The sequence below is a fragment of the Trichechus manatus genome, unplaced genomic scaffold, assembly GCF_000243295.1.
Source record: "Trichechus manatus latirostris isolate Lorelei unplaced genomic scaffold, TriManLat1.0 scaffold00045, whole genome shotgun sequence".
NCBI lineage: Eukaryota > Metazoa > Chordata > Mammalia > Sirenia > Trichechidae > Trichechus > Trichechus manatus.
The window spans coordinates 16,426,938-16,448,633 of record NW_004443981.1 but is presented as its reverse complement, the minus strand read 5'-3'; the positions used below and the strand labels follow the sequence as shown (position 1 = coordinate 16,448,633).

General features: G+C 41.1%; 1 protein-coding gene across 13 annotated transcripts in view; it reads right to left on the bottom strand.

The window, feature by feature from the left end:
* Nucleotides 1-21,696, bottom strand: part of MARK3 (microtubule affinity regulating kinase 3) — a 104,498-nt gene that overhangs the window by 47,313 nt on the left and 35,489 nt on the right. For 9 of the 13 annotated variants that reach the window (XM_023731805.1, XM_023731806.1, XM_004376738.3 and 6 more), the window contains one exon: nucleotides 8,780-8,833. The exons of 1 other annotated variant lie outside the window; for it this stretch is intronic. In XM_023731805.1, the coding sequence (XP_023587573.1) occupies nucleotides 8,780-8,833 (54 nt within the window). Of the gene's footprint in view, nucleotides 1-2,297; nucleotides 3,693-7,855; nucleotides 8,014-8,779; nucleotides 8,834-21,696 lie in introns of all 13 variants that reach the window. 3 more of the 13 variants (XM_023731813.1, XM_023731812.1, XM_023731814.1) reach the window with 2 other exon arrangements.

The window sequence follows — 21,696 nt, the reverse complement described above, 5'->3', positions numbered from 1 at the left end:
TCTGGGAAATTGCCTTCTGTTAGACTTTGATAATTTCCCTTCCTGTCCTCATTCTCATTACAACTCCTCTTTATTACAAACTGGATCTCCTAGGTAGGTCTTCCCATCTTTATATCTCAATTTTCATCTCTCTGAGTTTTTGTACTACTTTCCAACAGATTTCCTTGACTTTATCTTCCAATCCTTTCACTGAATTTATTTCTGATACTATCATTTACTCCTGTTCCCATGGTCCTTTTCCAAGGCATCCTGTTCTTCTTTCATGAATATAATTGTCTTTCTCTCTTATTAAATCTTTGAAAACATCAATTATAATTTTTTCAAAGTAGTGTTGTTTTCTCTTCTGGTTTTTCTTCCTTGCTCCCCTTCCACTCCCCCCCCCCCACCAGTTTATTTTAGTCTCCGGTTATCCTCAAATATCTCAAGATTCTTGGCTGTCCTTTCATATTAAAACAGTGGACTGAATACTATGTATGTGAGGGCTGGACCACAGGAAGCCTGGGCAGAGATTAAGTAATTTCACTGAAAGACACTCAAATGTCTGTATCTAAAAAAGTTCACTTAAGTCAATCAACTTTCCCAGAGAAGAATCCTTAATCTCCGTGTAAGACAATATAAAATTATAAATAGTAAGTGAACCAAACTAACCACGACACTCTGAGGATCAAAACAACAAGTTTGTGTGTGTGTAGGTGGACTTGGCACTGCAGATCAGTGGGGAAAGGAGAGGCCAGGAATAAGTGATGGCACATATGAAAACCCATGAAACTGGATCCCCACACCTCACAACACACTCAACTGCCACGTGGATTAAAGATGATAAAAACTATAAAAAAAATTTAATACAATCATCTACATGACCCCAGGTAGGGAAGAATTTCCTAAAGAAGACACAAAAGGTACGAACCATATAAGACTGATAAATTCAACTGCATTAAAATTAAGAACCTCTACTATTCATCAAAAGACAACATCGAGATAGTGGAAAGACATACCACCAAATGGAAGAAGATACCTGCAACACATATAGAATCTAGAATTCATAATGAGTCTCTAAAATGATAAAGAAAAAAAAAAAAAAAACTCACCAGGAATGGAACAAAAGACTTGAGAAGGAACTTCAAAGAAACAATAAAACATGAAAAGATATACTGCCTCATCAGTAATCAGGGAATGTAAATTAAGACCACAATGAGATATCATTTTTATATCTACCAGATTGCCAAGAATTAAAAAATCAGACAAAATCAAGTTTTGATGAGGATGGTACATTATTTGCACTCTTTCTTATATGCTACTGATGGGAATGTAAATTAGAACAACTGTCTTGGAAGCAATCTGGCCTCTAAGGAATTTGAGGATATACACACCTGTGAACCAGGCATTCCACTACTGGGGACATGTCCTTAAGACACTCTTGCACGCATGCATCAGGAGGCACACAGGACAATTCCTCACAGCAGTGCTTGTCATACAAACAGCTAAAGCAACCCAAATGTCCCTGAACTACAGACTGGGTAAGTTGTGGCCTATGCATACAATGGAATACTACACATCCTGAAAAGGAACATAGTACTGAAAGTGAATTACAGCTAAACACATCAACATGGAACACAATTTGGGCAAAAGAAAGCATGCTGCAGACAAATACATACAGTATGATTCCATTTATATAATGCTTAAAAACTTTATACTATACTGATGAGGTATCCATATGTGGTAAAATTATAAAGACATTTAAGAAAATAATAAACAAAATTCTTGTTAGTGGTTACCTGGTGGGTGGGAAGCGAATAACCAGATTGGGGAGGGGCACAATATATGACTACACAATATAGGATATATATGATGTAAAGGTATTATTGATGATCCATTTCTTGAACCAAATGGTATATAGGTGTTCATTTCACATACATATTTATACCGTAATTATGTAAAAGGTGACTGCTGATATTTGATGTATCGGTGGCAAAACTTCCAGTATCACAGCAACACGCAAGCCACCACAGTATGACAAACTGACAGATGTGTGGTGGAAATTACAGTCAGTATTTAATGAAAATTAAACTGAATTTTAAAAAATTGCTTAGGTTTAGCTGATTAATAAAAACTAAGCTGTTTTTAAAATATTTAAATAGAAGTAGCAGCAATTTGGATTTTTATAATCAAATATTTCAAAGACAAACTAAGAAATCCTCCCACCCCCCAAAATCCAAGATTCTGGTGGTCAACATTCCTAAGATCAGGGCAATACCAAGAAAAATAAATCTAGTGTTAAAAAAAAATAAATTTAGTACTTCCAAAATGAATTCCACAGATGTCACTGGGTGTCCACCTCCTGCACAGCGAACTTTAGTATGCTTCTTTGCAGTCCCTCCCAGATGGAAGGTGATGAGACTGAGTTCTTCCAAGAGGTCAGGTGTGAGGAAAGCTATGTGAGGTTATAGATTTAGGTTCTAACGCGGGTTCAGTCGCTTACTTATCAGATGGCTGAACAAGCTACAAAATCTCAAGAGAGCTTCAGTCTAGGCATCCATAAAATATAGATTAAGGACAGCTGCTCCACAGGGCTGTTGTGAAAACTACATACAATGATGTAGGTACAGTGTGCACATCTATTCAGAATCTGACCTCTGGAGCCACTACCTGGTTCTGCCTGGCTCCACCATTCACCAAGTGAGTGATTCTAAGAAATGACCTGTCCTCCTTGTCCCTCTGTTACCTATGACTGAATGAGACACGACAGGTGGAGTGTTTGGAACAGTACCTGGCACACAATAAGCACTGGACATGCCGTTGTGATTCTGGCTGTTGTTGTTATTACTACGATTCTCTCCCAAAGTCTAATCTGTACCCAGTTCTTGACTTCCTGCAAATGGGTCCATGCTATGCTCTATGTTTAGCCCATTTAAGATATTTGGGCCTTTGTTGACTTTTCTAAAATATCATAACAAATCACTGAAAGAATTAAAAATAAATTCTGATGTTCTCATTTAGAATTCACAATCTACTTTAAATATCAAGGCTACATTATTTCTTGCCAAAACAAAAATAAGTTTAGCAATAAAGAAAGTTCCCTATAAAAAGCAAAAACACTGAAGCTATATTTTCTTCTATTTCTAAATCTTTCGAAATCTAAAAATAAGTAAATACATATTTTTTTCTCAATAGTCTAAATATGTATAATCAAGAAGAGCCTTAGACTTCATTTGCCACCCCTGTCTGTTTTACCCGACCAGATCTAGTACACGTATCTGAATGCAGGCCCCAGAGTATAAATAACAGGACTGTAATGCCCACTTCTGTTAATGGCCTGAACTGTTAGTCTGCTAACAGATCAATGTAAGACTAGGAGAGGAAAGAGGAAAATAATGAGGAAGGAAAAAATGAGCAGAGGTGTTCAATGAAAAAAGAATCCCAAATGTTTTGTGTGTCACCCAATGAGAAGGAAAAAGTCTTTGCTGTCGTTGTGTGCCATCAAGTCGATTCTGACTCATAGCACTCCTACAGGACAGAACAGAACTGCCCCATAGGGTTTCCTAGGCTGTGATCTTTACAGGCACAGATTGAGACATTCCTAGGAAGAGTTCCAGGAAACGAGAACAGAGAGAGGGGAACAGTCAGCAGTAGCAGTTGAAGCCGTCTGTAGGCTCGGGACACTTGGGGAAGGGGCCATCTTTAAAGCAGATTACCTTTGGGAAGAAAAAGCAAGAAATTAAGAACGCTGAGGGGAAGTGAAAAGGGCCTAGGAGCCACTCTCACCTGGGCTGGGCCCTTGGAATCACTACGCCCCCACCCGAGACCCATTAAACCAGAACCTCCACACAAGACTGTGATGTACAGCCACGGCCAACAACTACTGGTTTACAGAGGCCCAGACAGCCCAGTGGTGGCGGCAGTAAACGTGATTACACTGCAGACCACATGAACAGCATGAACTGGTTCTCTCTGCCTTAAGTGACACAGTTCTCCGATTCGTCCCACGGCTAGGATTCTCTGGGATACCAAAGCAGGCCACCAGTGCTGCAGAGCTCTAAGCATCACAGTGGCACCCAAGCAAGCACCAGCTGTAAAACGAAAACAGACTGAGGTGGGGGTAAGTAGGATTTCCCCACAAAAGACCCTGATAAAAACAAACCTATAGTCAATACTTCCATACACTGGGAGTCTACTGTGTATTTTGAACATACTTGACTGTTCATTTTTTTTCCCTGTAGTAAATTTGATTAAATTTTTAAAAACACAGGGATTTCCCTTTCTCTCACTAAAAGCCTATGGACAATAGTTCAATCATACTAAAAAAAGGCTTACTACTGCGTCAGCAGCATCAACTTAGAAGGATGGATTTCTTTACTGAAGGGCTTTGTCCCTGTCGTGGTGAATATTTTAACTAGATGAAGACATCCTTACCTAATTTAGACAGCACCTAACTACAAGTGATAGCTAATACAAAAGACTTGTTATTCAAAAATATCTCCAAAGACTGGAATTATAGCAGAAAACCAATCAGCAGAAATCAAATTCTGGTAAGAAAAAAAATCAATTTCAAGTATGGAATAAACTAGGCCTCTCTTGAGGGGGATTCCTGTGGATGGCCAAAGAGGCTGAGGGTGTTTACTCTGGAGAAGGAAGATCAAGAAAACCCAAAACAGCATAATGGAGTAGAAAGAGCCCATATTTTGGAATCAGACCAAGATCCACATCTTCGCTCCATCACTAACTAGCTAGAGAGGCTGACCACATCAACTTCTCAGTCTGTTTCCTCACTGGAAAGCGGCGATGTAATGACACCCACCTAACAGAGTATGAAGATGGAAAGCGACCTACTAGACTAGCCAGTGTGAAAAGGTCCACACTCTAGCATCTAATAATGATGATGAACTTCTATGTAGCTAATATAAAATAGCAACCCTCCCAAGCTACTTACTACAAGTTCTAAATCATCTGAAATGTGACCAACAGGCTCTCTTTTGGAGTTATTTATTTAATGCTCGAGTCACTGCTGACTGCACCTAACACAGGATGCCTGCCCACATATCATCACTTATTAGTTACAGGACTTTGGGCAGGTTACTTCATCTTCCTGGCCTCCCCTTCCTGAATAACAGAAGCTAACTCATGAAATTTTAAAGATTAAACGAGCTAATACAGCTAAAATCACTCAGGATAGTGCCCAGCATATTCTAAATGCACAAATGTAAGTAGTTATTATTACAGAATCAGTGTACTACAATTCAGTCCTACAGAAGAACTAGCCAGAAACTAACATTCAGTTCTGAAGATTTACTTATTTCCTATGGGGGAAAATTTTAAACAAACAAAAAACACTCTCCATTCCCCAAAAACAAGCAAACAAGAAACTACTATTCAGCAGGGCACACAGTAATGGCAAACACTCAGATCCTCACTGTGCACCAGGCACTGTTCTAAGCTTGCAAATGCTAACTTAACTCTCACGACAACCCAATGAGGTGCTGTCATTATTCCCATTTTGCAGATGGGGAAAGGCAGACACAGAGAGGTTAAGTGACTTGCTCAAAAGCACACAGCTAGGCATGGGGGCAGCCTGGATTTGAATCCACGCCATCTGGCTTCACGGGGTTCCTGATGTCACTCTCCTTCCCTCTTTCTGTTGTCCGTCTGCTCCCAAGCCTGGCAGACACCGGTAACTCCGGATGGCCTACACTTAGTGTACTGCACGCTCTAATACAGCCTAATATTCCTGAACAGACAAACACTTTAGGAAGTCAGCCATGACTTGCTTCTCAATGACATCCTCAGATCTAATACAACAAGATGCAGCGAGGTTACAAAGTATATGACCAAATCAAAACTAAAAAACGACTTCGTAAAACCAACAAGAAGGCTAACATTTTTGTTATTCCTGCTGCTTTCAAATCCAGTATAGGAAGGCAACGTTAGAGTTCTTTAAAGGCTTCTCTAAAAGACGTTTATGAATGGAATAGTGTCCCAGGAATAGCATTTACAAGTTGAAAAGCACAAAAACAGTAGAGAGAAATAAATCTCTTACTAGAACCTAACATTTAACTTAATAGCTGGAAAAACAAAAATGAAAAGAGACTTGTCGGTAAAAATAACTTCATTATGCAAGTTTACTTACACACACTTAGCACACGTTCAACTTGATGTGCAAACCCGAATACTGTGAACATTTTAAAACTGACACCGTACTGACACCTGCGCTCGAACCCCGCCTGAAGGAGCCAGTCCACGTTTGGTAGTTATGGGACAGAAAGACCTGGATACTGTCGACGGCAAAACGCTCCTTAAAGCAGATGCTAGTATCCAAGGCAGTGCCGACGCTATAGGGATTTCAGTCACTGCATTCATGAGAGCTGTTCCTGACGCAAGCTGGCACGGTCGTGAGTGGTGCTGAGGAAGACAACAGGCTGCAAGAACTACTACCCCAAAGGGGAGTGGCAAAAGACTCCATGTACCTCCACCCTGGTAACATTTTCCCATGGAAAGGGAAACGCAAGTAAAAAAGAATTTGAGAGAAATATATACAGTCTGTTTCTTATTTACTTTATAAGAATACGAATTTATACCCATGATTTTAAACAATGCCCTGTAATCTGAAAATATTATACTTGTCAAGTTATTTAACTTGGACAGATCTGGCTTTATCGTCAGTCTTTTGGAGATAATTAGTACCTGAAGTACACTACAAACAAATCTTTACTATTAGGTTATGATGAGCCAAAATTCATGCTGGTGCAAACATGCGTAATCACACTATCCAGCTAACCAGACAATCCATCATATACAAAGTTACAATGATGTGACAAACAGTAATTTTTAATAATAATAACAATAGAAAGAATAGAGCAATTAAATACTATAACCAAAAATAATGAAGAAAGAAAGGAGGGAGGAAAGAAGGAAAAAAGGGCTACAACCTAAAACCAACTCAAGACAACACTACGACAAAGTCCTTCCTGGGAACCAGCAGGAGTCCAATGATCTGCGGGTACACATGAACAACAAAAGACTGGAAACATCACAGAATACCGGATCAGAGCCCTCGATAAGCTTCTTTATGTTCCTGTCAGTTTACGAGCACCGAATTTTAGTCACCCCTAATTTACTTACTAGTACCAAGGCCCTAGATACACGAAGAAATGAAAGTTTACGGAAATGGGGACCATCTACTCTTCAAAGCAAAGGCCTTCAATTTTTACATCTGTCCCAGGGTCACTTCGAGAAGCCTGGAGGCCCACTATGGGCTGCAGATCACAAAGAACCACTTACTTAAATACCATTTTTAGTGCAAGATAAAGGTTATCTCCCACCCACCTCACTGACACTAACAGGGACAAGGCCTCAAAATTACTGTAAGTGGAAAATACCCAGCCCTCTCCAGGAAAGCACAGGGGCAGTCCGCTTATCCTACAGCTTACACCGGTGCACTGCTCCTCTGCTTCAAGCCCTTTTCTCTGCAGTATTTCATTAACGCTTACATCCACCCTGAGAAGATGAAATCATCTCCATCTCACAGGTCACAAACTCGAGGCCCAGAAAACTTAGGTGACGTGCTCAAGGTCGACTCAGGTATTGTCTAAGTGGCAGAGCCAGGACTTCAGTTCAGATTTCCTGTCTGCAGTTCAAGGTCTCTGTGCCCCACACCTACCGCAGGCCAAATCTAGAAACCCAACGAAGCTACGTAAAAAGCTCTGTAAACCATAAAGCACTAGCAGGGTCTTACAATGAAGATTACTGATTATCTGCCGCTGCCCCCGACACACCTGGCCCACACCCGCCTTGAGCAATTCAATCTCTACTGTGGTCCAGGCATCAGGATTTTCAAAGGTGCCCAGGTGAGTCCAAAACGCACCAGGGTGAGAACTTCTGAAGTCAGATGATACAGAGAGCGAGACTGCTTTCAACACGTTTCTCAACTCTCATTCAGGTCTACTTCTACATTTTCCTTCAGATTAATCAATCTCCATTCCAAAACTGGCCATGGTCCGACTTCAAAGATCTCAGTGTTATCTATCAGAAAGACGTACAAATCTGCATGATACCAATTACGTAAAAATATTTTCTGTTCTGTTTTATTTAACGAACTACTCTAGCTGATATTTAGAATGTTAAATTTAAAAGTACAGCCTTCAATTTGTGCTACTGGGAACATTTAAAATCCACTGTCTTCAACTGAAGGAAAAAACTGAACCACTTTTTAAAGCTGTTAGTTGCCGTCAAGTCGATTCCAAATCATGGTGACCTCACGTATGTCAGAGTAGAACTGTGCTCCATAAGGTTCTCAAGGCTGTGAACTTTTGGAAGCAGATCGCCAGGCCTGTCTTCCAAGGTGCCTCTAGGTGGGCTGAAACTGCCAACCTTTCGGAGCGCTTAACTGTTTGCACCACCCAGGGACTCCCCACTTTTTAATACAATACCATACTTAAGTTGCATTCGCTTTAGGAATAGGAAGGTTTACTGCACTAAACAGAATAACCCACTGCCATTGAATTGATTCACAGCAACCCTATAGGACAGAGTAGAACTGCCCTAGGGGGTTTCTCCGAGGCTGTAATCTTTATGGGAGCAGACTACCACATCTTTCTCCCACGGAGCTGCTGGTGGGCTCAAACTGCCGACCTTTTGGTTCACAGCCAAGGACTCAGGCACACGCCACCAGGGCTCCTTCACTAAATGTAATAAATAAAAACGACACTTGAGGTATTTAAAGGACAGATTAGACGGCAATGAGCAGTGAGAATCATTTTTAAGATACTGGATACTGGGCCAACCTTACCTTCTGCAGACTTGTTGGATTCAACTGGGTTTTGTCAATTATTTTTATTGCGACCTAGAAAAAAATATATTAATAAATATTTACAGATTTAAAGAGTTTGGTAATTACAGACTAACTGGTTTTGTAATGCCCAGACATTATGAAAAAGCAAGCAAACAAATCAAACAAAAAATCCAAAGCTCAGTTAGTCATAATAAGCAATATTTTATCATTGAAAGTAAGGGCTTTGTATAAATAAGGGTGTTGTTGTAAGATTTTTATGTTTAAGTCACTTATAAACAAGGGAATTCCCTCCAAACCCAATAATAAATAAATAATTGAGAAGGATTATACAATGAAAATATTCTAAAACACATGGCAATACAGCAGATTTCTTCTTCACTATTTACTGATGCTTTAATTTTCGCCGTCTCTCGGATCTGAGGGCAGGCATGATGGCTGTTGTGTGGCCCAGACTGCCTCTTCGAGTGTCTTGCACATAGTAGGAGCTTGATAATTAAGTGTATGAACAAATAAGTTGGTACAGAATCTGAAAACTTTAAAACATTCTATGTTTTTAAAATTACTGAAGCCCTTCAGGTGGTTAAAGAAGTAAAGGGACTGGTGCCAGAGGGATCTGAGGCCAGCCCAGGTAGGTGTGTACAGAGGCAACAAGCGGGTCACCTAGTCGCCTCTGTCCAGGGAGGGGCGAGGACACAAAACAGGCCACTGGGCACAGGAAAACGTGCATCGGAGCTTCTACTGATGTGCATTTCTCATCTTAAATAAAAAATCAGCTTTACTAATGTACAGTAAGGGGACTGGCCTCCTCGGCTGGCCCGTGGTCACTTGCCACGTCATACAAGGTATTTCTAGGACTAGGGGCAGACAGAATGGGGGAGGGATGGCTAGTGACAGCGGGGATGAAAGGGGGAACACAAGTGTGACAGGCTCTGCCGTGACCTGGGGATGTAAATTAACCCGACTTTGCACTGGGGTCCAGAGCAACAGTGAGCCCAGCCCACAGCGATTCCTGTTGTGCATCCGGCAGACACAGGCCAGTGAGATGCACCTGAAGAAAGGGTCTGTAGCCAAAGTCTGTGGAAAGCTCTTGGAGATTCTCTATATAATGGTTCTCAGACTTTTGTCTCCTTTATAGTCTGACTGATGGCCCCAAAGAACTTTGGTTCATGATGGTTATATCTATCAACATCTACTGTACCAGAAATGAAAACTGAGAAATTATAAAAATATGTATTTAACAATTCATTTCAAAATAACAATAATAAACCCATCACAAGTTAACGTGAACGACAAATTTTTATGAAATTCTCTTATGTGCCTCTGCAGTTACTGTTGGGATATCAGATGTTATGCAGCCTCTAGAAAGCTCCAGTGGACACCTGCGAGAGTGAAAAAGTCATGTCTTAAAGCATTATAAACAGTTTGGACTTTACGGACCCCTGAAACAGCCTCAGAGAACCTCCAGGGGTCCCCATAGCACACCTTCAGAACTGTTAGACTGTGCACATAACATTATTTAAAATGAACAAGCTTGAGTAACCTGGTCTAAAGCTTCCATCTCCCCGAGTCGTTCATTTCCTATTAACCTGCGAGGTGTTAGAGAAAGACTGATCCTGGAGTAAAAGGAAACTCACCCCCGGAGGGAAGGAAGCAGAGCAGAAATGGGGGAAGAGTGGAGAGTGAACGAGTGTGCTTGCAAAAGCAAAGTCAGACCTCTAATTCTGTATTTGGAAAATATGAGTCTCAATAGAAACTACAGTCAATAAAGCTAGAGAAAATACTAGCTGCAAAAGTCCTTCTATCTTCTGCTTTCCTCAACTGGGGAGAAGACACCTTATTCGTCTTTACAGCCTGAGCTCACCGCGTGGCACACAGAAATGCTCAATAAATGCTTGCTGAGTTGAACTGAGGCCTTGGACACCAGTCAGCAGTCACTGAACACATTAGAGAGAGAGTGAAGAAATAGGATTTCTGGTGCTTTAACAGATACCAATCTTTACTTTCATTAGCAATTTTATGCGGTATACTTGAGTTTCCGAATTTCCAAAGCAATCTCTCAAATACACTGCCCTTTCTGGCTGCTATTCCACTTTCCTCCTTCTCTTCATGGCAAATCTCTCCAGTATGCTGCCTTTCCAGCTTCCCATTCTCAGGACTGGACTCGTGACCACCACTCTCTTCTGGTCACGTCCAACATCCTCCTTCTCGCGAGGTGGAACCAACTCGACGGCAACTACCGCCGCCACCCTAGTCCTCCTGCACTAAAGATCCACTGCAATGCTGTTCTGATGCTCGTCTTCAAGTACTACTGTCCAAGTACTACCCGAAGCGAAAACCCGAGCTCAAAGAGGCTGCATTCAGTTTAAACTAACCGTAGAAAACAGTCATTTTATCAAAAGCCAACAGTGTCCCCAGAGTAAAACGTTAGCATTTAATGTGACGAGTGTGTGAGTGGCAATGAAGGCTGAGGGGGAAGGAAGCTCCTAATTCCCTCTTCCCTCCAGCTCCCTGCTAGGGCGACTCAACCACCAAAATAATCTGGCTCAGAGGTGGAGTCTGCAGTTGAGTTCAGATAGAGATCAGACCTCAGGTTCCAAAAGAGCAGATAATGTGGGGCTGCACTGTCAGGTGCTCTGGCAAGGTGGAGACTGGAGAGAGGACCATCACCCCCCATCCATGTGGAATTGTAGGGGGCATGGCAAAAGCCAAGGGGGCTCACCAGGAGAGGAGAAAGAGGAGTGTCCCTGCCATTTGCCCTGTACAGTTCTGGGAAATTCCATATATTCACCCTGATGCCAGAAGTGAAGTGGAAAGTTACCGAACAAAGACAGCTCAACTTGAGAAGGGCTTCTTCTCCCAACATGCCTCAACAGAAAGGTCCCAACAGATCCCCAGCCCACATCACTGGAGAAAAGGCCTTATCTGCCACTTCCTGTATCGGTCAAAACACCCCAACACCCTGCTCCTCACGATGTTAAAGCATCCACAACCACTAAAGGAGCCGGCAAAAAAGACCCCAGGTCCTTTAAAGGAAGCGCCTGGAAGAAAGGAGACTGAGCCAAACGCCTACAGCTAGAGACAAAATAAAACTTCAAATAAAAATCTCACAACACACAACATGGAAGAATGTCACAGCCTGAAGTGGAGGAAAGAAGTCAGACACAAAATAATATATACTGTGGATTCCATTAATAGACTCTTTAAAAAACAGGCAAAAGGAATCTGTGGTCTCAATACAGCGGCTGCCTTGGGGAGAAGGGAAGAAGTGACTAGGGGGAGGTACAAGGAGACTTCTTGAGGTGCTGGTCACAGTCTATTTTTTGCCCTGGGTCATGGCAATGCAAATGTGTTTGTGATAATATACCAAGCTATACACTTATGATCTGGGCACTTTTTTCTGTATGTGTGCTATATTTCAAGAAAAATAGTTTGTTTTTTAAGAAGTTATTTTTTTTAAAGTTTCATTTTTTAAAAAATAATGAAAAGCCAACTGACAATGCCTAAAAAACTGAAAAATAAATAAGCCAGAATATATGCATATTTTTAAAGATATGGAAGTAAAACCAAAAACAGCAGTTTAAAAGATTAAAAGTGGTTGCTTTGGGAGATTAGGAAATGGGTGGGGGGTACAGAGGACTATGATATTTTCGAAACAAGCCTCAACTCTTTAAACTGTGCAATATACAATGTGAATAAAAATAATTAGATGAAAAGTTTTTCACCATCATATTGAAGACATCTGGCTACAGATGGCAGACTGATAACACATTTATCTATCCTCTCACCTGACAGCCCAATTTTGGAATAAGGACAGAATGACAAGTGACTGCAAACAATTTCTGGGTGATAAAAATCTGATGAAGGTGTAGTGGCACATGTAGCAGGGCACAGGAAGCTGAGCCCTGAGCGTGCTTGAAGAAGGGTACGATCCAGGAAAAAATTCAACTGTCCAGAAAAAATAACCTTGTGCATTTGGAAGGACCCAGTGTAACCACCAACTTTCCTCCCAACCACAACACAAAAGGCTAAGCCAGGCACTGGGCCACCCATCCCTCTACTCCTCTAGGTACAGAGAGCGCTCCATTTGCTTTTTAGTGCACCACTCTTGAACATATAAACAGAAAATCAAAGATCACTAGACATATGCGGAAAGCCTAAGATATTTTCCTACTACAGCCTTGTCCACGGATCTGTTGTGAAGGAAAAATACCAGCAATAATTAAGCTACTTCTTCAGTGTCTGAGTAGTGGTAGTTACCTATTAATGCCTACGTAAAAATCCCCGTTAAAACAGTCCCATCACAACTGATTCATCTCCCACGGACTTAAATATCATATGGCCCAAGCCCTCATTTTGCAGATGATGAAACTAAATAAAAAAGGGGAGGTGAAGCCACGTGTCCAAGCTCACTGAGCTGGTAAGTGTGCTGCCGCTGGAGGCTCAGCCTTCCATCTGTGCTCAGAGCAGGAGCTGGGACTCAGCTTTCCCACAGGCCTGCCCCATGTTCTCCATATGCATGTTTGTTGTGGTGAAAGCTAAAACCACGTTGTCAGCACGGATGACTAGGTATCTTAAAAATCTTTCTGAAACAAGACCAAAAATGACCATATACTCTAATAAAAAAAACCAAACCCATTGCCGTTGAGTCAATCCCGACTCACAGAAACCCTACAGGGCAGAGCAGAACAGAACTGCCCCCTAGGGTTTCCAAGGAGCAGCCTGGTGGATTCCAACTGCTGACCTTTTGGTTTGCAGTCAAGCTCTCAACCACTGCACCACCAGGGCTCCATACTCCAATAAAGTGTAAAATTATCCTCTGTATTAGAAAAATACGTAACTTTAAAAGCGCATAGAGTACTTTCCTGGAAAAAAAAATCACATCATTATTATATTTTATTAGTTACGACAAATCATTATGCTTTTTGCAGGGGGAGGGCAGAAATCATTGAAGTGTCTGACAAATTAAACCGACTTTTCCTAACAGAGAGTTGTAACCTCGGGTAACGCTGATGAATTCGCGACCCTGGTGTTCAGGCATGCTCCACAAAGCCCAACAGGCAGACACTGACCTAAAAATGGCTGGGGCCCGGGACCCAAAGTGGAGCAATCAGCTCCCAAAGCAACAGCTTTCAGCAGCGAAGTGAAGAGCAATCCGCTGCCTTCCTGTCTAACCAGTTGCCTTGGTTTTGGCCAATCTGCTCTGCCCCTGTGTTTTCATGGTGAAGTCTGTGGGTTTCTCTGGGTTTTGGAAATAGAATGATCATTATGTGAGCTCTCCCAAGCCAAGGTAACTGGATCACCTTTAAGCTTTTGAATATAAAGAAGTATTTTTGTAGACTCCCATTTTAAGAATGGTGAAAAACTGGGCTATAAAAATGTTCACAACTGTGTGATGAGGCGAATTTTAATTTGTAGGAATTGGGTTTATGTTTTTTTTTTCTTTTTTTCTTTACATTAACTGTAAATACTCCATCTCCAAATTGTACTAAAAGCACCAATCATTTTTATGTACTTATAGCTGTTACAAGAATACTAAGGCTTCTGTTTGTTGACTTCCAAACCTGCTACTATCAATTTCCAACTGAGGCAAACTGTTTTGGGTATTAACTCTCTTGTCGGCCACTATAGTTCTTTTGAATAAAAATTCAATTAATCAGCACCCCCACCCCGGCAAAAACAAAAACAACAACAAAACAAAACCTACTACCAGTCCAGTTTTGCTGTAGTATCAAAGAATAGCCACAATCATCTGAAAAGGACAGTAAAATACTCCCTTTTCTAGCTACATGTCTGTTTAAGGTCGGATTTTCTTCATAGACTTCAACCAAAAGTTTGAATGCAGAAGCAGATATGGGAATCCAGCTAAATTCTATTAAACCAGACATTAAAGAGATTTGTAAAAAATTAAAACAATTTAAATTTAAATAATTAAAACAATGTCACTTTTCTCAATAACTTGTTTTGGAAGTTATTTTTCATAAAAATATTACGTATGTTAACATGTAAAAGGCTTATTATTATGTTAAATGAATTAATATATACAGTGAAATCTGTGACAGCCAGAACTTGACGGGACTGCTTTGTTTTTCTGGGTCTTGCAAGTTTTCTGCCTTTGACAGGGTAGTCGTACCACTTTTCTATCGCTGGAATTAGTGAAAAATATTTGCGTTTTCCTTGGTGACAAAACCTCAAGCCTAGTTAAATCCAATTCTTCCAACTCCATGCCGGTACCTGGAGTCACGTTACTGACGAGAGCTGACTCTTCTCACTCTGAATGCAGCATCACTAACCTCAGGTAAGCCTTGTGGCTGCCTGGCAATTCTTCTACATGTCTCTAGTCCACTCACTCTCCTGCTCATCAGGTAACTGTTTTAACTTCTCAGAGCTCTAATACCTTCTATCTCCTCGATATGCATACTCTTAGCTGATCGTCCCGCTTTCCATTTTATTAAACAACTGGCTGCAGTCAGAGAAGAACTTCCAGAAGCTCCTATCACTGCGTGGAACCCCTCGCCTGCACCTATGCCAGCGCCCTCTACCTTCCTCCTGTTTCCATGTTACCCAAGGCCAACGCCTCCACCCATCCAGAGGCCACCCCCTCACCCATTTCAGTGTCTCTCGTGCGGAATCACTTTTTCTCTTTCATTCAAGATTGCCCCAACAGCAGATAAACATGTTGATATTTTTTTGCTCATCTTTAAAAAAAATACCTTGGCCTGACATCCTCCTCTAGCTGACATCTATCCCATTTCTCAGTTCCTGGAAAGAGCTATCCTGTGTCTCTAATTTCTACCCACCCATTTCCTGAGCTAATGTTACATGATATGCATGGGTACTGCAAGGTGTCTGAAAGATAAACTGGAACGTTTGGGACAAATTAGCCGTAAACACATAGAACCCAAGGAAGTTAAAAAAAGAAAAAAATGAGCCAACTATTAATATTAGACAAAATAAAAATATATACAAGAAAAGAAATGATCACAGTACAACACTGAACAATGTTTACATAGTCTTAATTAAGTAAATAAGTTTAACCACAAATGTCATTGAATTCTAATGAAAAGTTGGGGAGACGAAGGTAGATGTGGAAGTGAGAGCTAATCCTTGTCTTCCATAACGACAAAGTCAGTGATGTCTAAAACTGTACATCTGGAGATAATCGACAGCAATCAGAAGGAGCTTAAGAACTGAAAGCGGGAGGCTCTGAGTCACAGCACTGAGGGACAGAGGGTGGGAAAGAGACTTCCGACTTTAGTTAGAAGGCTTTGAGTACTATTGGACTTTTAAGCTATGTGCATGCATTACTTTGGGAAACAAATTTTAAGCCAACAATAAAAAATGGCTTAGGTACCAAATGAGTGACACAAGTGCCCTGTAGTTCAGGTGAGGGCAGACTCCTGGGAGGCCATGAAAACCACCTGGGGAGGAGGGCACTTCAAACAACATCTTCAACTTCAAAGAAAACTGTAGTACAGACACAGACAATGTTCTGGAAGCCGTACTAAGTTCTACCTGAAAAGCTAGCCAAAAACAAGATAGCAGGTGGTGCTAAGACACCCACATCCACAGTGACTGTGGGACAGACGCTTTCATGACTGTGAGGTAAGGGACAGAATTTCTTTCAAGAGCTGCATCAGATACATTTCAGAACTGGTGCTTGTTTCTTCTTAATATACAAAATATGGATCTCGATGCCTATTTCTGATTGGTTCATGGTCTAAAAATTAAGACCATAGAGAGACGAGTCTTCTATAAATTGGGCCTACATTCATTCTATAGAATACAATCATTCTATACAACTATTCTATAGAAGACTTGATTAGAAAGTGTTCCCTGAATGTACATAGCATATACCTTGGTTATAATTCATTACTCTAATTTGTCTGCTAAATAACAATGCCTTTCCTCCAATAAACACATAGCTTTTCTAGAGTGTGACTTAAGTGCATGGCATAGATTATTCCCACTCCCCTCTTTCAGGGTGTACAATTCTTTCCACTATATAATTCTACTATGTCTCTACTCTAACCCCGAAGATAACAGTTAAAACTGTCTCTGAACATAACACATAATAACCCTGGGTGTTATACTGAATCAGAGTGAATTAAGTCCCTGAATCACCAATATCACTTGTTGCAACCCTCTGGGTTTTCTTTAGAGGTCTTAGTTACCTCAATAGGCAAGATATATCACAGTCCCATCAAACGGCAGAGAACTGCTGACAGAAATACAGACTTTAGCTTTTAGTGAGCTGAGAACAGTACCAAGTGATAAAAACACAATAATAAATACACTAGAGGTTTTACATTTCTATCTATTAGGAATATTATACTGTAATAAGCCCAACTTCCTAGTCAAAATTACTTAACTTTTTACCATGACTCAACAGTCCCACTCGTGGGTAACTACCCTAGATAAGTTGAAACTTATGTTTACATACAAACCCATATACAAATGTTTACAGCGGCTCTGTTGATAATCGCCAAACACTAGGAACAACTCCAATGCCCTCCACTGGAGGAAGGATGCAAACTGGTGCGGCCCTGAGATGGAAGACTTCTCAGTGATAAAAGGGAACGATCACCATACACAATCCGGATGAGTGTCAGACACTGAGTGAAAAGAAGCCAGTTTCAAAAGGTTACATACCGTGTGATCGAATTTACCTGACGTTCTTAAAAAGACAAAACTATTGTTATGGAAAACAAACAAGGGGTTGCCAGGGACTATGGAGTGACTCTAACAGGACAGCACCAGGATTGTTCTGGAGTGCTGGGACTATTCTGCATCCTGATTATGGGGGCAGTTATGTGAACTTATACACGTGTTAGAATTCATAGAACTGGACACCAAATAGAACTTCAAAAATAACATAAATTTGCTTAATTATGATGTCCAAAATGAGAGTGAGCTCAATAGGTGCCCAGATACAAGATAAACATCGTATTTTTTACCCAAAATATGCTTGTTTGCCAACCATGCCCCCCACACCAGGTATTTTCATAACAGTGCTATGCTTATTTTTTTATAGCAACATGTAAAAAAAATTGGCAGAGTACACTTACAAAAATACCGCAGTGGGGGGTGGGGGTGGGGGCTCGGTTGGCAAATAAACATAGAGCGCATGCGTTATTTGCATAAAATACAGTATACAAATATTATAGCCTTCCCATACACTCCCAATAAACAGCTAAAGAAAAAAATCCCATTTACAACAGTAACAAAAATTATACAATACCTTGAAACAAATTAGCAAGAATTATGCAAAACTCAGACAAAGAAAATGATAAAACTTGAAAACAAAACTGAGACATACTTTCATGTTCCTGGATAAAAGACTCAGTGTCATTAAAATATCAGATTTCCCACAAATTAATTTATTAATTCAAGGAATTCCAATACGATTCTTTTGAAACATGACCACTTGATTCTAAAGTTCAGCTGGAAGAGTCATGTTTATCAAGAAGAGTTATGAAAATTTTCACAGATAAAAGTAACCAGCAGAGTGCTTGACCTACCCCCTAAAATCAAAACACTTTATAAAGCTGTGTGGGCACAAGACTAAATAAATAGAGAAACTAAAGCATAACAGTAAAACCTGCAAAAGCCAGAACCTGCATAAGGCAGTTAGAGAAGAAAGAGGAAGGAAAAAACAACCCCACTGCCACCAAACAGATTCTGACTCATAGAGACCATCTAGGATGGAGTAGAACTGCCCCATAGGGTTTCCAAGGAGCAGCTGGTGGATTTGAACTGCCAACCTTTTGGTTAGCAGCCTGAGTTCTTAACCATTGCGCCACCAGGGCTCTGTCAGAGAAGGAAAACTCAAATATTTCCCACTAACAGAGAACAATAGAAAAGTGGTAAGACTGCACCCTGTCAAAAGGCAGAAAACTAATGAGACCCGGAAAAAGAAGGCAGCCCCATTGAGTTCTGGCTCTCACAGGTTTCACTGTATGTGGGAATTTAGTCTGTGATAAAGTAGGTATCTTCAAGCAGTGGGAAAGAAGGATAGTCCCAGAGGCAACTGGTAATCCACATTAAAAGAAAAGTTAGACCCCTGTGCCATACTCAAAACTCAGCTGCCCTCAAGTCGACTGTGTGTGCATCAGGAGAGGAGCTGTGCTCCATATGGTTCCCAGGGGCTGATTTTTCATTAGGCAGATCGTCACGCCTTTCTTCTGAGGCGCTTCTGGATGGACAAGAACCTCCAACCTTTTGTTCAGGGCAAAGTGCATTAACCACCTGCACCACCCAGGGAGTCCTGTATAACCCACCAAAGTATATTTCAAATGAATTAAATATTAAAATGTTAACCACAGGAGTATTAGAATACGGAATCAGTTTTTCAATCTTATGACAAAATAAACCTTTCTCATCAATACATGTAACCCAGATGTAATAAAGAAAAAGATGAGAAGACTTTATTACATAAAAATTTAAAACCTCTCTAAAGCAAAAGATATCCAACTCATACCCACTGCCGTCGAGTCGATTCCAATTCACAGTGACCCTACACAACAGAGTAGAACTGCCCCATAGGGTTTCCAAGACTGTAATCTTTACGGAAGCAGGTTACCACATCTTTCGCCCGTGTAGTGGCTGGTGGGTTCGAACCGCCGACCTTTTGAGACTAGCAGCTGAGTGCTTTAACCACTATGCCACCAAGGCTCCTTAAAAGAAGTAACATCCAGAAAAAAATATTCACAGCCTATAAACAGACAGACACCTGAAAACACACGAATCACTAAGAAAAATGGATAAAGGATATGAACAAGAAACATAAAAAAAGGAAATATAAATGACAAAAACATATGAGAAGATCATCAATCTAAGTAGTTGTCAGGGAAAAGCAAAGTTTTTTAAAAAATATCTTTTCATCCATTAGACAGACAAAAATTATCTATACAGTGTTGGCCAGGGTGCAGGAAAACAAACACTCTCACTAGCTTTGGGAGGATAATAAACTAGCCCCACATTTTTTTCACGAACGATTCAGCATTATCTATGTATTACACATGGAGCCCTGGCGGCGCAGTGGTTAAGAGTTCAGCTGCTACCCAAAAAGGTCAGCAGATCAAATCCACCAGCCACTTCTTGGAAACCCTATGGGGCAGTTCTACTCTGTCCTACAGGGTCGTTATGAGTCGAAATTGACTTGACGGCAACGAGTTTTTTTTTTTATTACACATGGGGAGTCCTGGTGGCACAGGGGATAACAGACTGGCTGCTAACCAAAAGGTCGGCAGTTGAAATCTACCAGCCACTCCCTGGAAACTCTATGGTGCAGTTCTACTCTGCCTTATAGGGTCGCTATGAGTCAGAATCGACTCAATGGCAACAGGTTTGGTTTTTTGGTTTATTACACACGGGGTTGCTATTAGTTGCAATCAACTCGACGGCACCCAACAACAAAACCAACATCCCACAGGAGCATTCGTAACAAGAGCACAGAGAGACACGTTAAAGAATGTTCACTGCAGATCTGTTTGTAACAGTACAACATTAGAAACAACCTCCATGCCCACTGATAGGAAGAAGTATGGTGCATGCGTGCACTGGAAGATCACATTCTCATTAAACAGTGTGTTAGATCTGTGAGTACGAACATCCAGCGATGTTTCTGACACACTGCTAAGTTAAAAAAAATTACAGAACATTATGTCTCATATGAGTCTCTCTTTGTGTAAATAAGCAAAAAATGTCTATGTAAACAACTGTGGGAATACATACCAAACTGTTGAAAGTGACCCTCTTTGAGGAGAGAAATTTCAAGGAACTTTTACTCTCTACATAATAATGTTTACATTTCACATGATTCTGGGTCACACTTACAATACAAAAAAAAAAAAAAAAAGGAAAATGGTTTTGTTCAAAGTTTTAAAAAAAAATTGAGAAAAAATTTTAAATTAAGCCACTATGCTAGTCACGTTCGAGCATGTTTTTGGAGACAGAACCTACTGTACGTAAGCACGTAGGCCAGACGCCAACCACGTACGGTAAGTGAAAGGGGAGAGGGTCTGTCTCACTCTCCTACCCCACCAGCTCTGCCTGCACCACTGGCAGAGTAACCACCTAGGACTGGTGGGAACCGCACGCAGAGCTTTCGTGCTCTCTATCAAGAACGCTTTGACTAAGGGCAGCAAAGAAAGCCCCACCCACTCATGCAGGTTCCAGAAGCCATCCAGGCACCTCAACAACAAGAAGCCAAAACCAAAAATTCACAGGGATTTTGTTCCCTAAAATTGAGCTGAATCCCTAACCTTTTTCAGGTCCCCACACACACAGAAAATGAGAGTACTTGTATGGCACGTTGCAGCAAACAGAGGCTGCTTGCTGGCAGAATGACTGGCCCAAAGCTGGGCTGCGGGCATCAATATCATGGCACGTTTACAACACAGTCCTGGCACACCTGTCAATCTATCAGGAAGCTCTGGTGCAGTGGAAGCATTTCTTTAAAAAGTTTCCTTCAAAAGTATTATTACATTCACTCAACACGTTTATTAAGTACCTAATATGTGCTAAGCGATGTTTTAAGTATCGACATCTACCCTTACAGAGCAGGGTAGTCTACAGACTAGAAGGGTTGTGATAGTTACTGCTATGTGCCAACTTGGCTCTCGGTGGTTTGCAGATATTATACAATCATTCTCTACTTTGTGATGTGATAAGAGCACCCAATCAGCTGGAAGGGGAGTTTCTTTGGGGATGTGGCCTGCATCCAACATACAGGATGTTCCAGTAAAGCTCACGCTCTCTCACTTCTGCGCTTGTCTTGTGGTCTGACCTCCAGTTCTTGGAGAAGCGTTCAGCCAGCTGCCTGACCTGCAGGTTCTGAGTTCACCAGCTCCCGCAACCAGTGAGCCAGCAGCCAACCTCCTGACCTGCAGGTTCTGAGTTCACCAGCTCCCGCA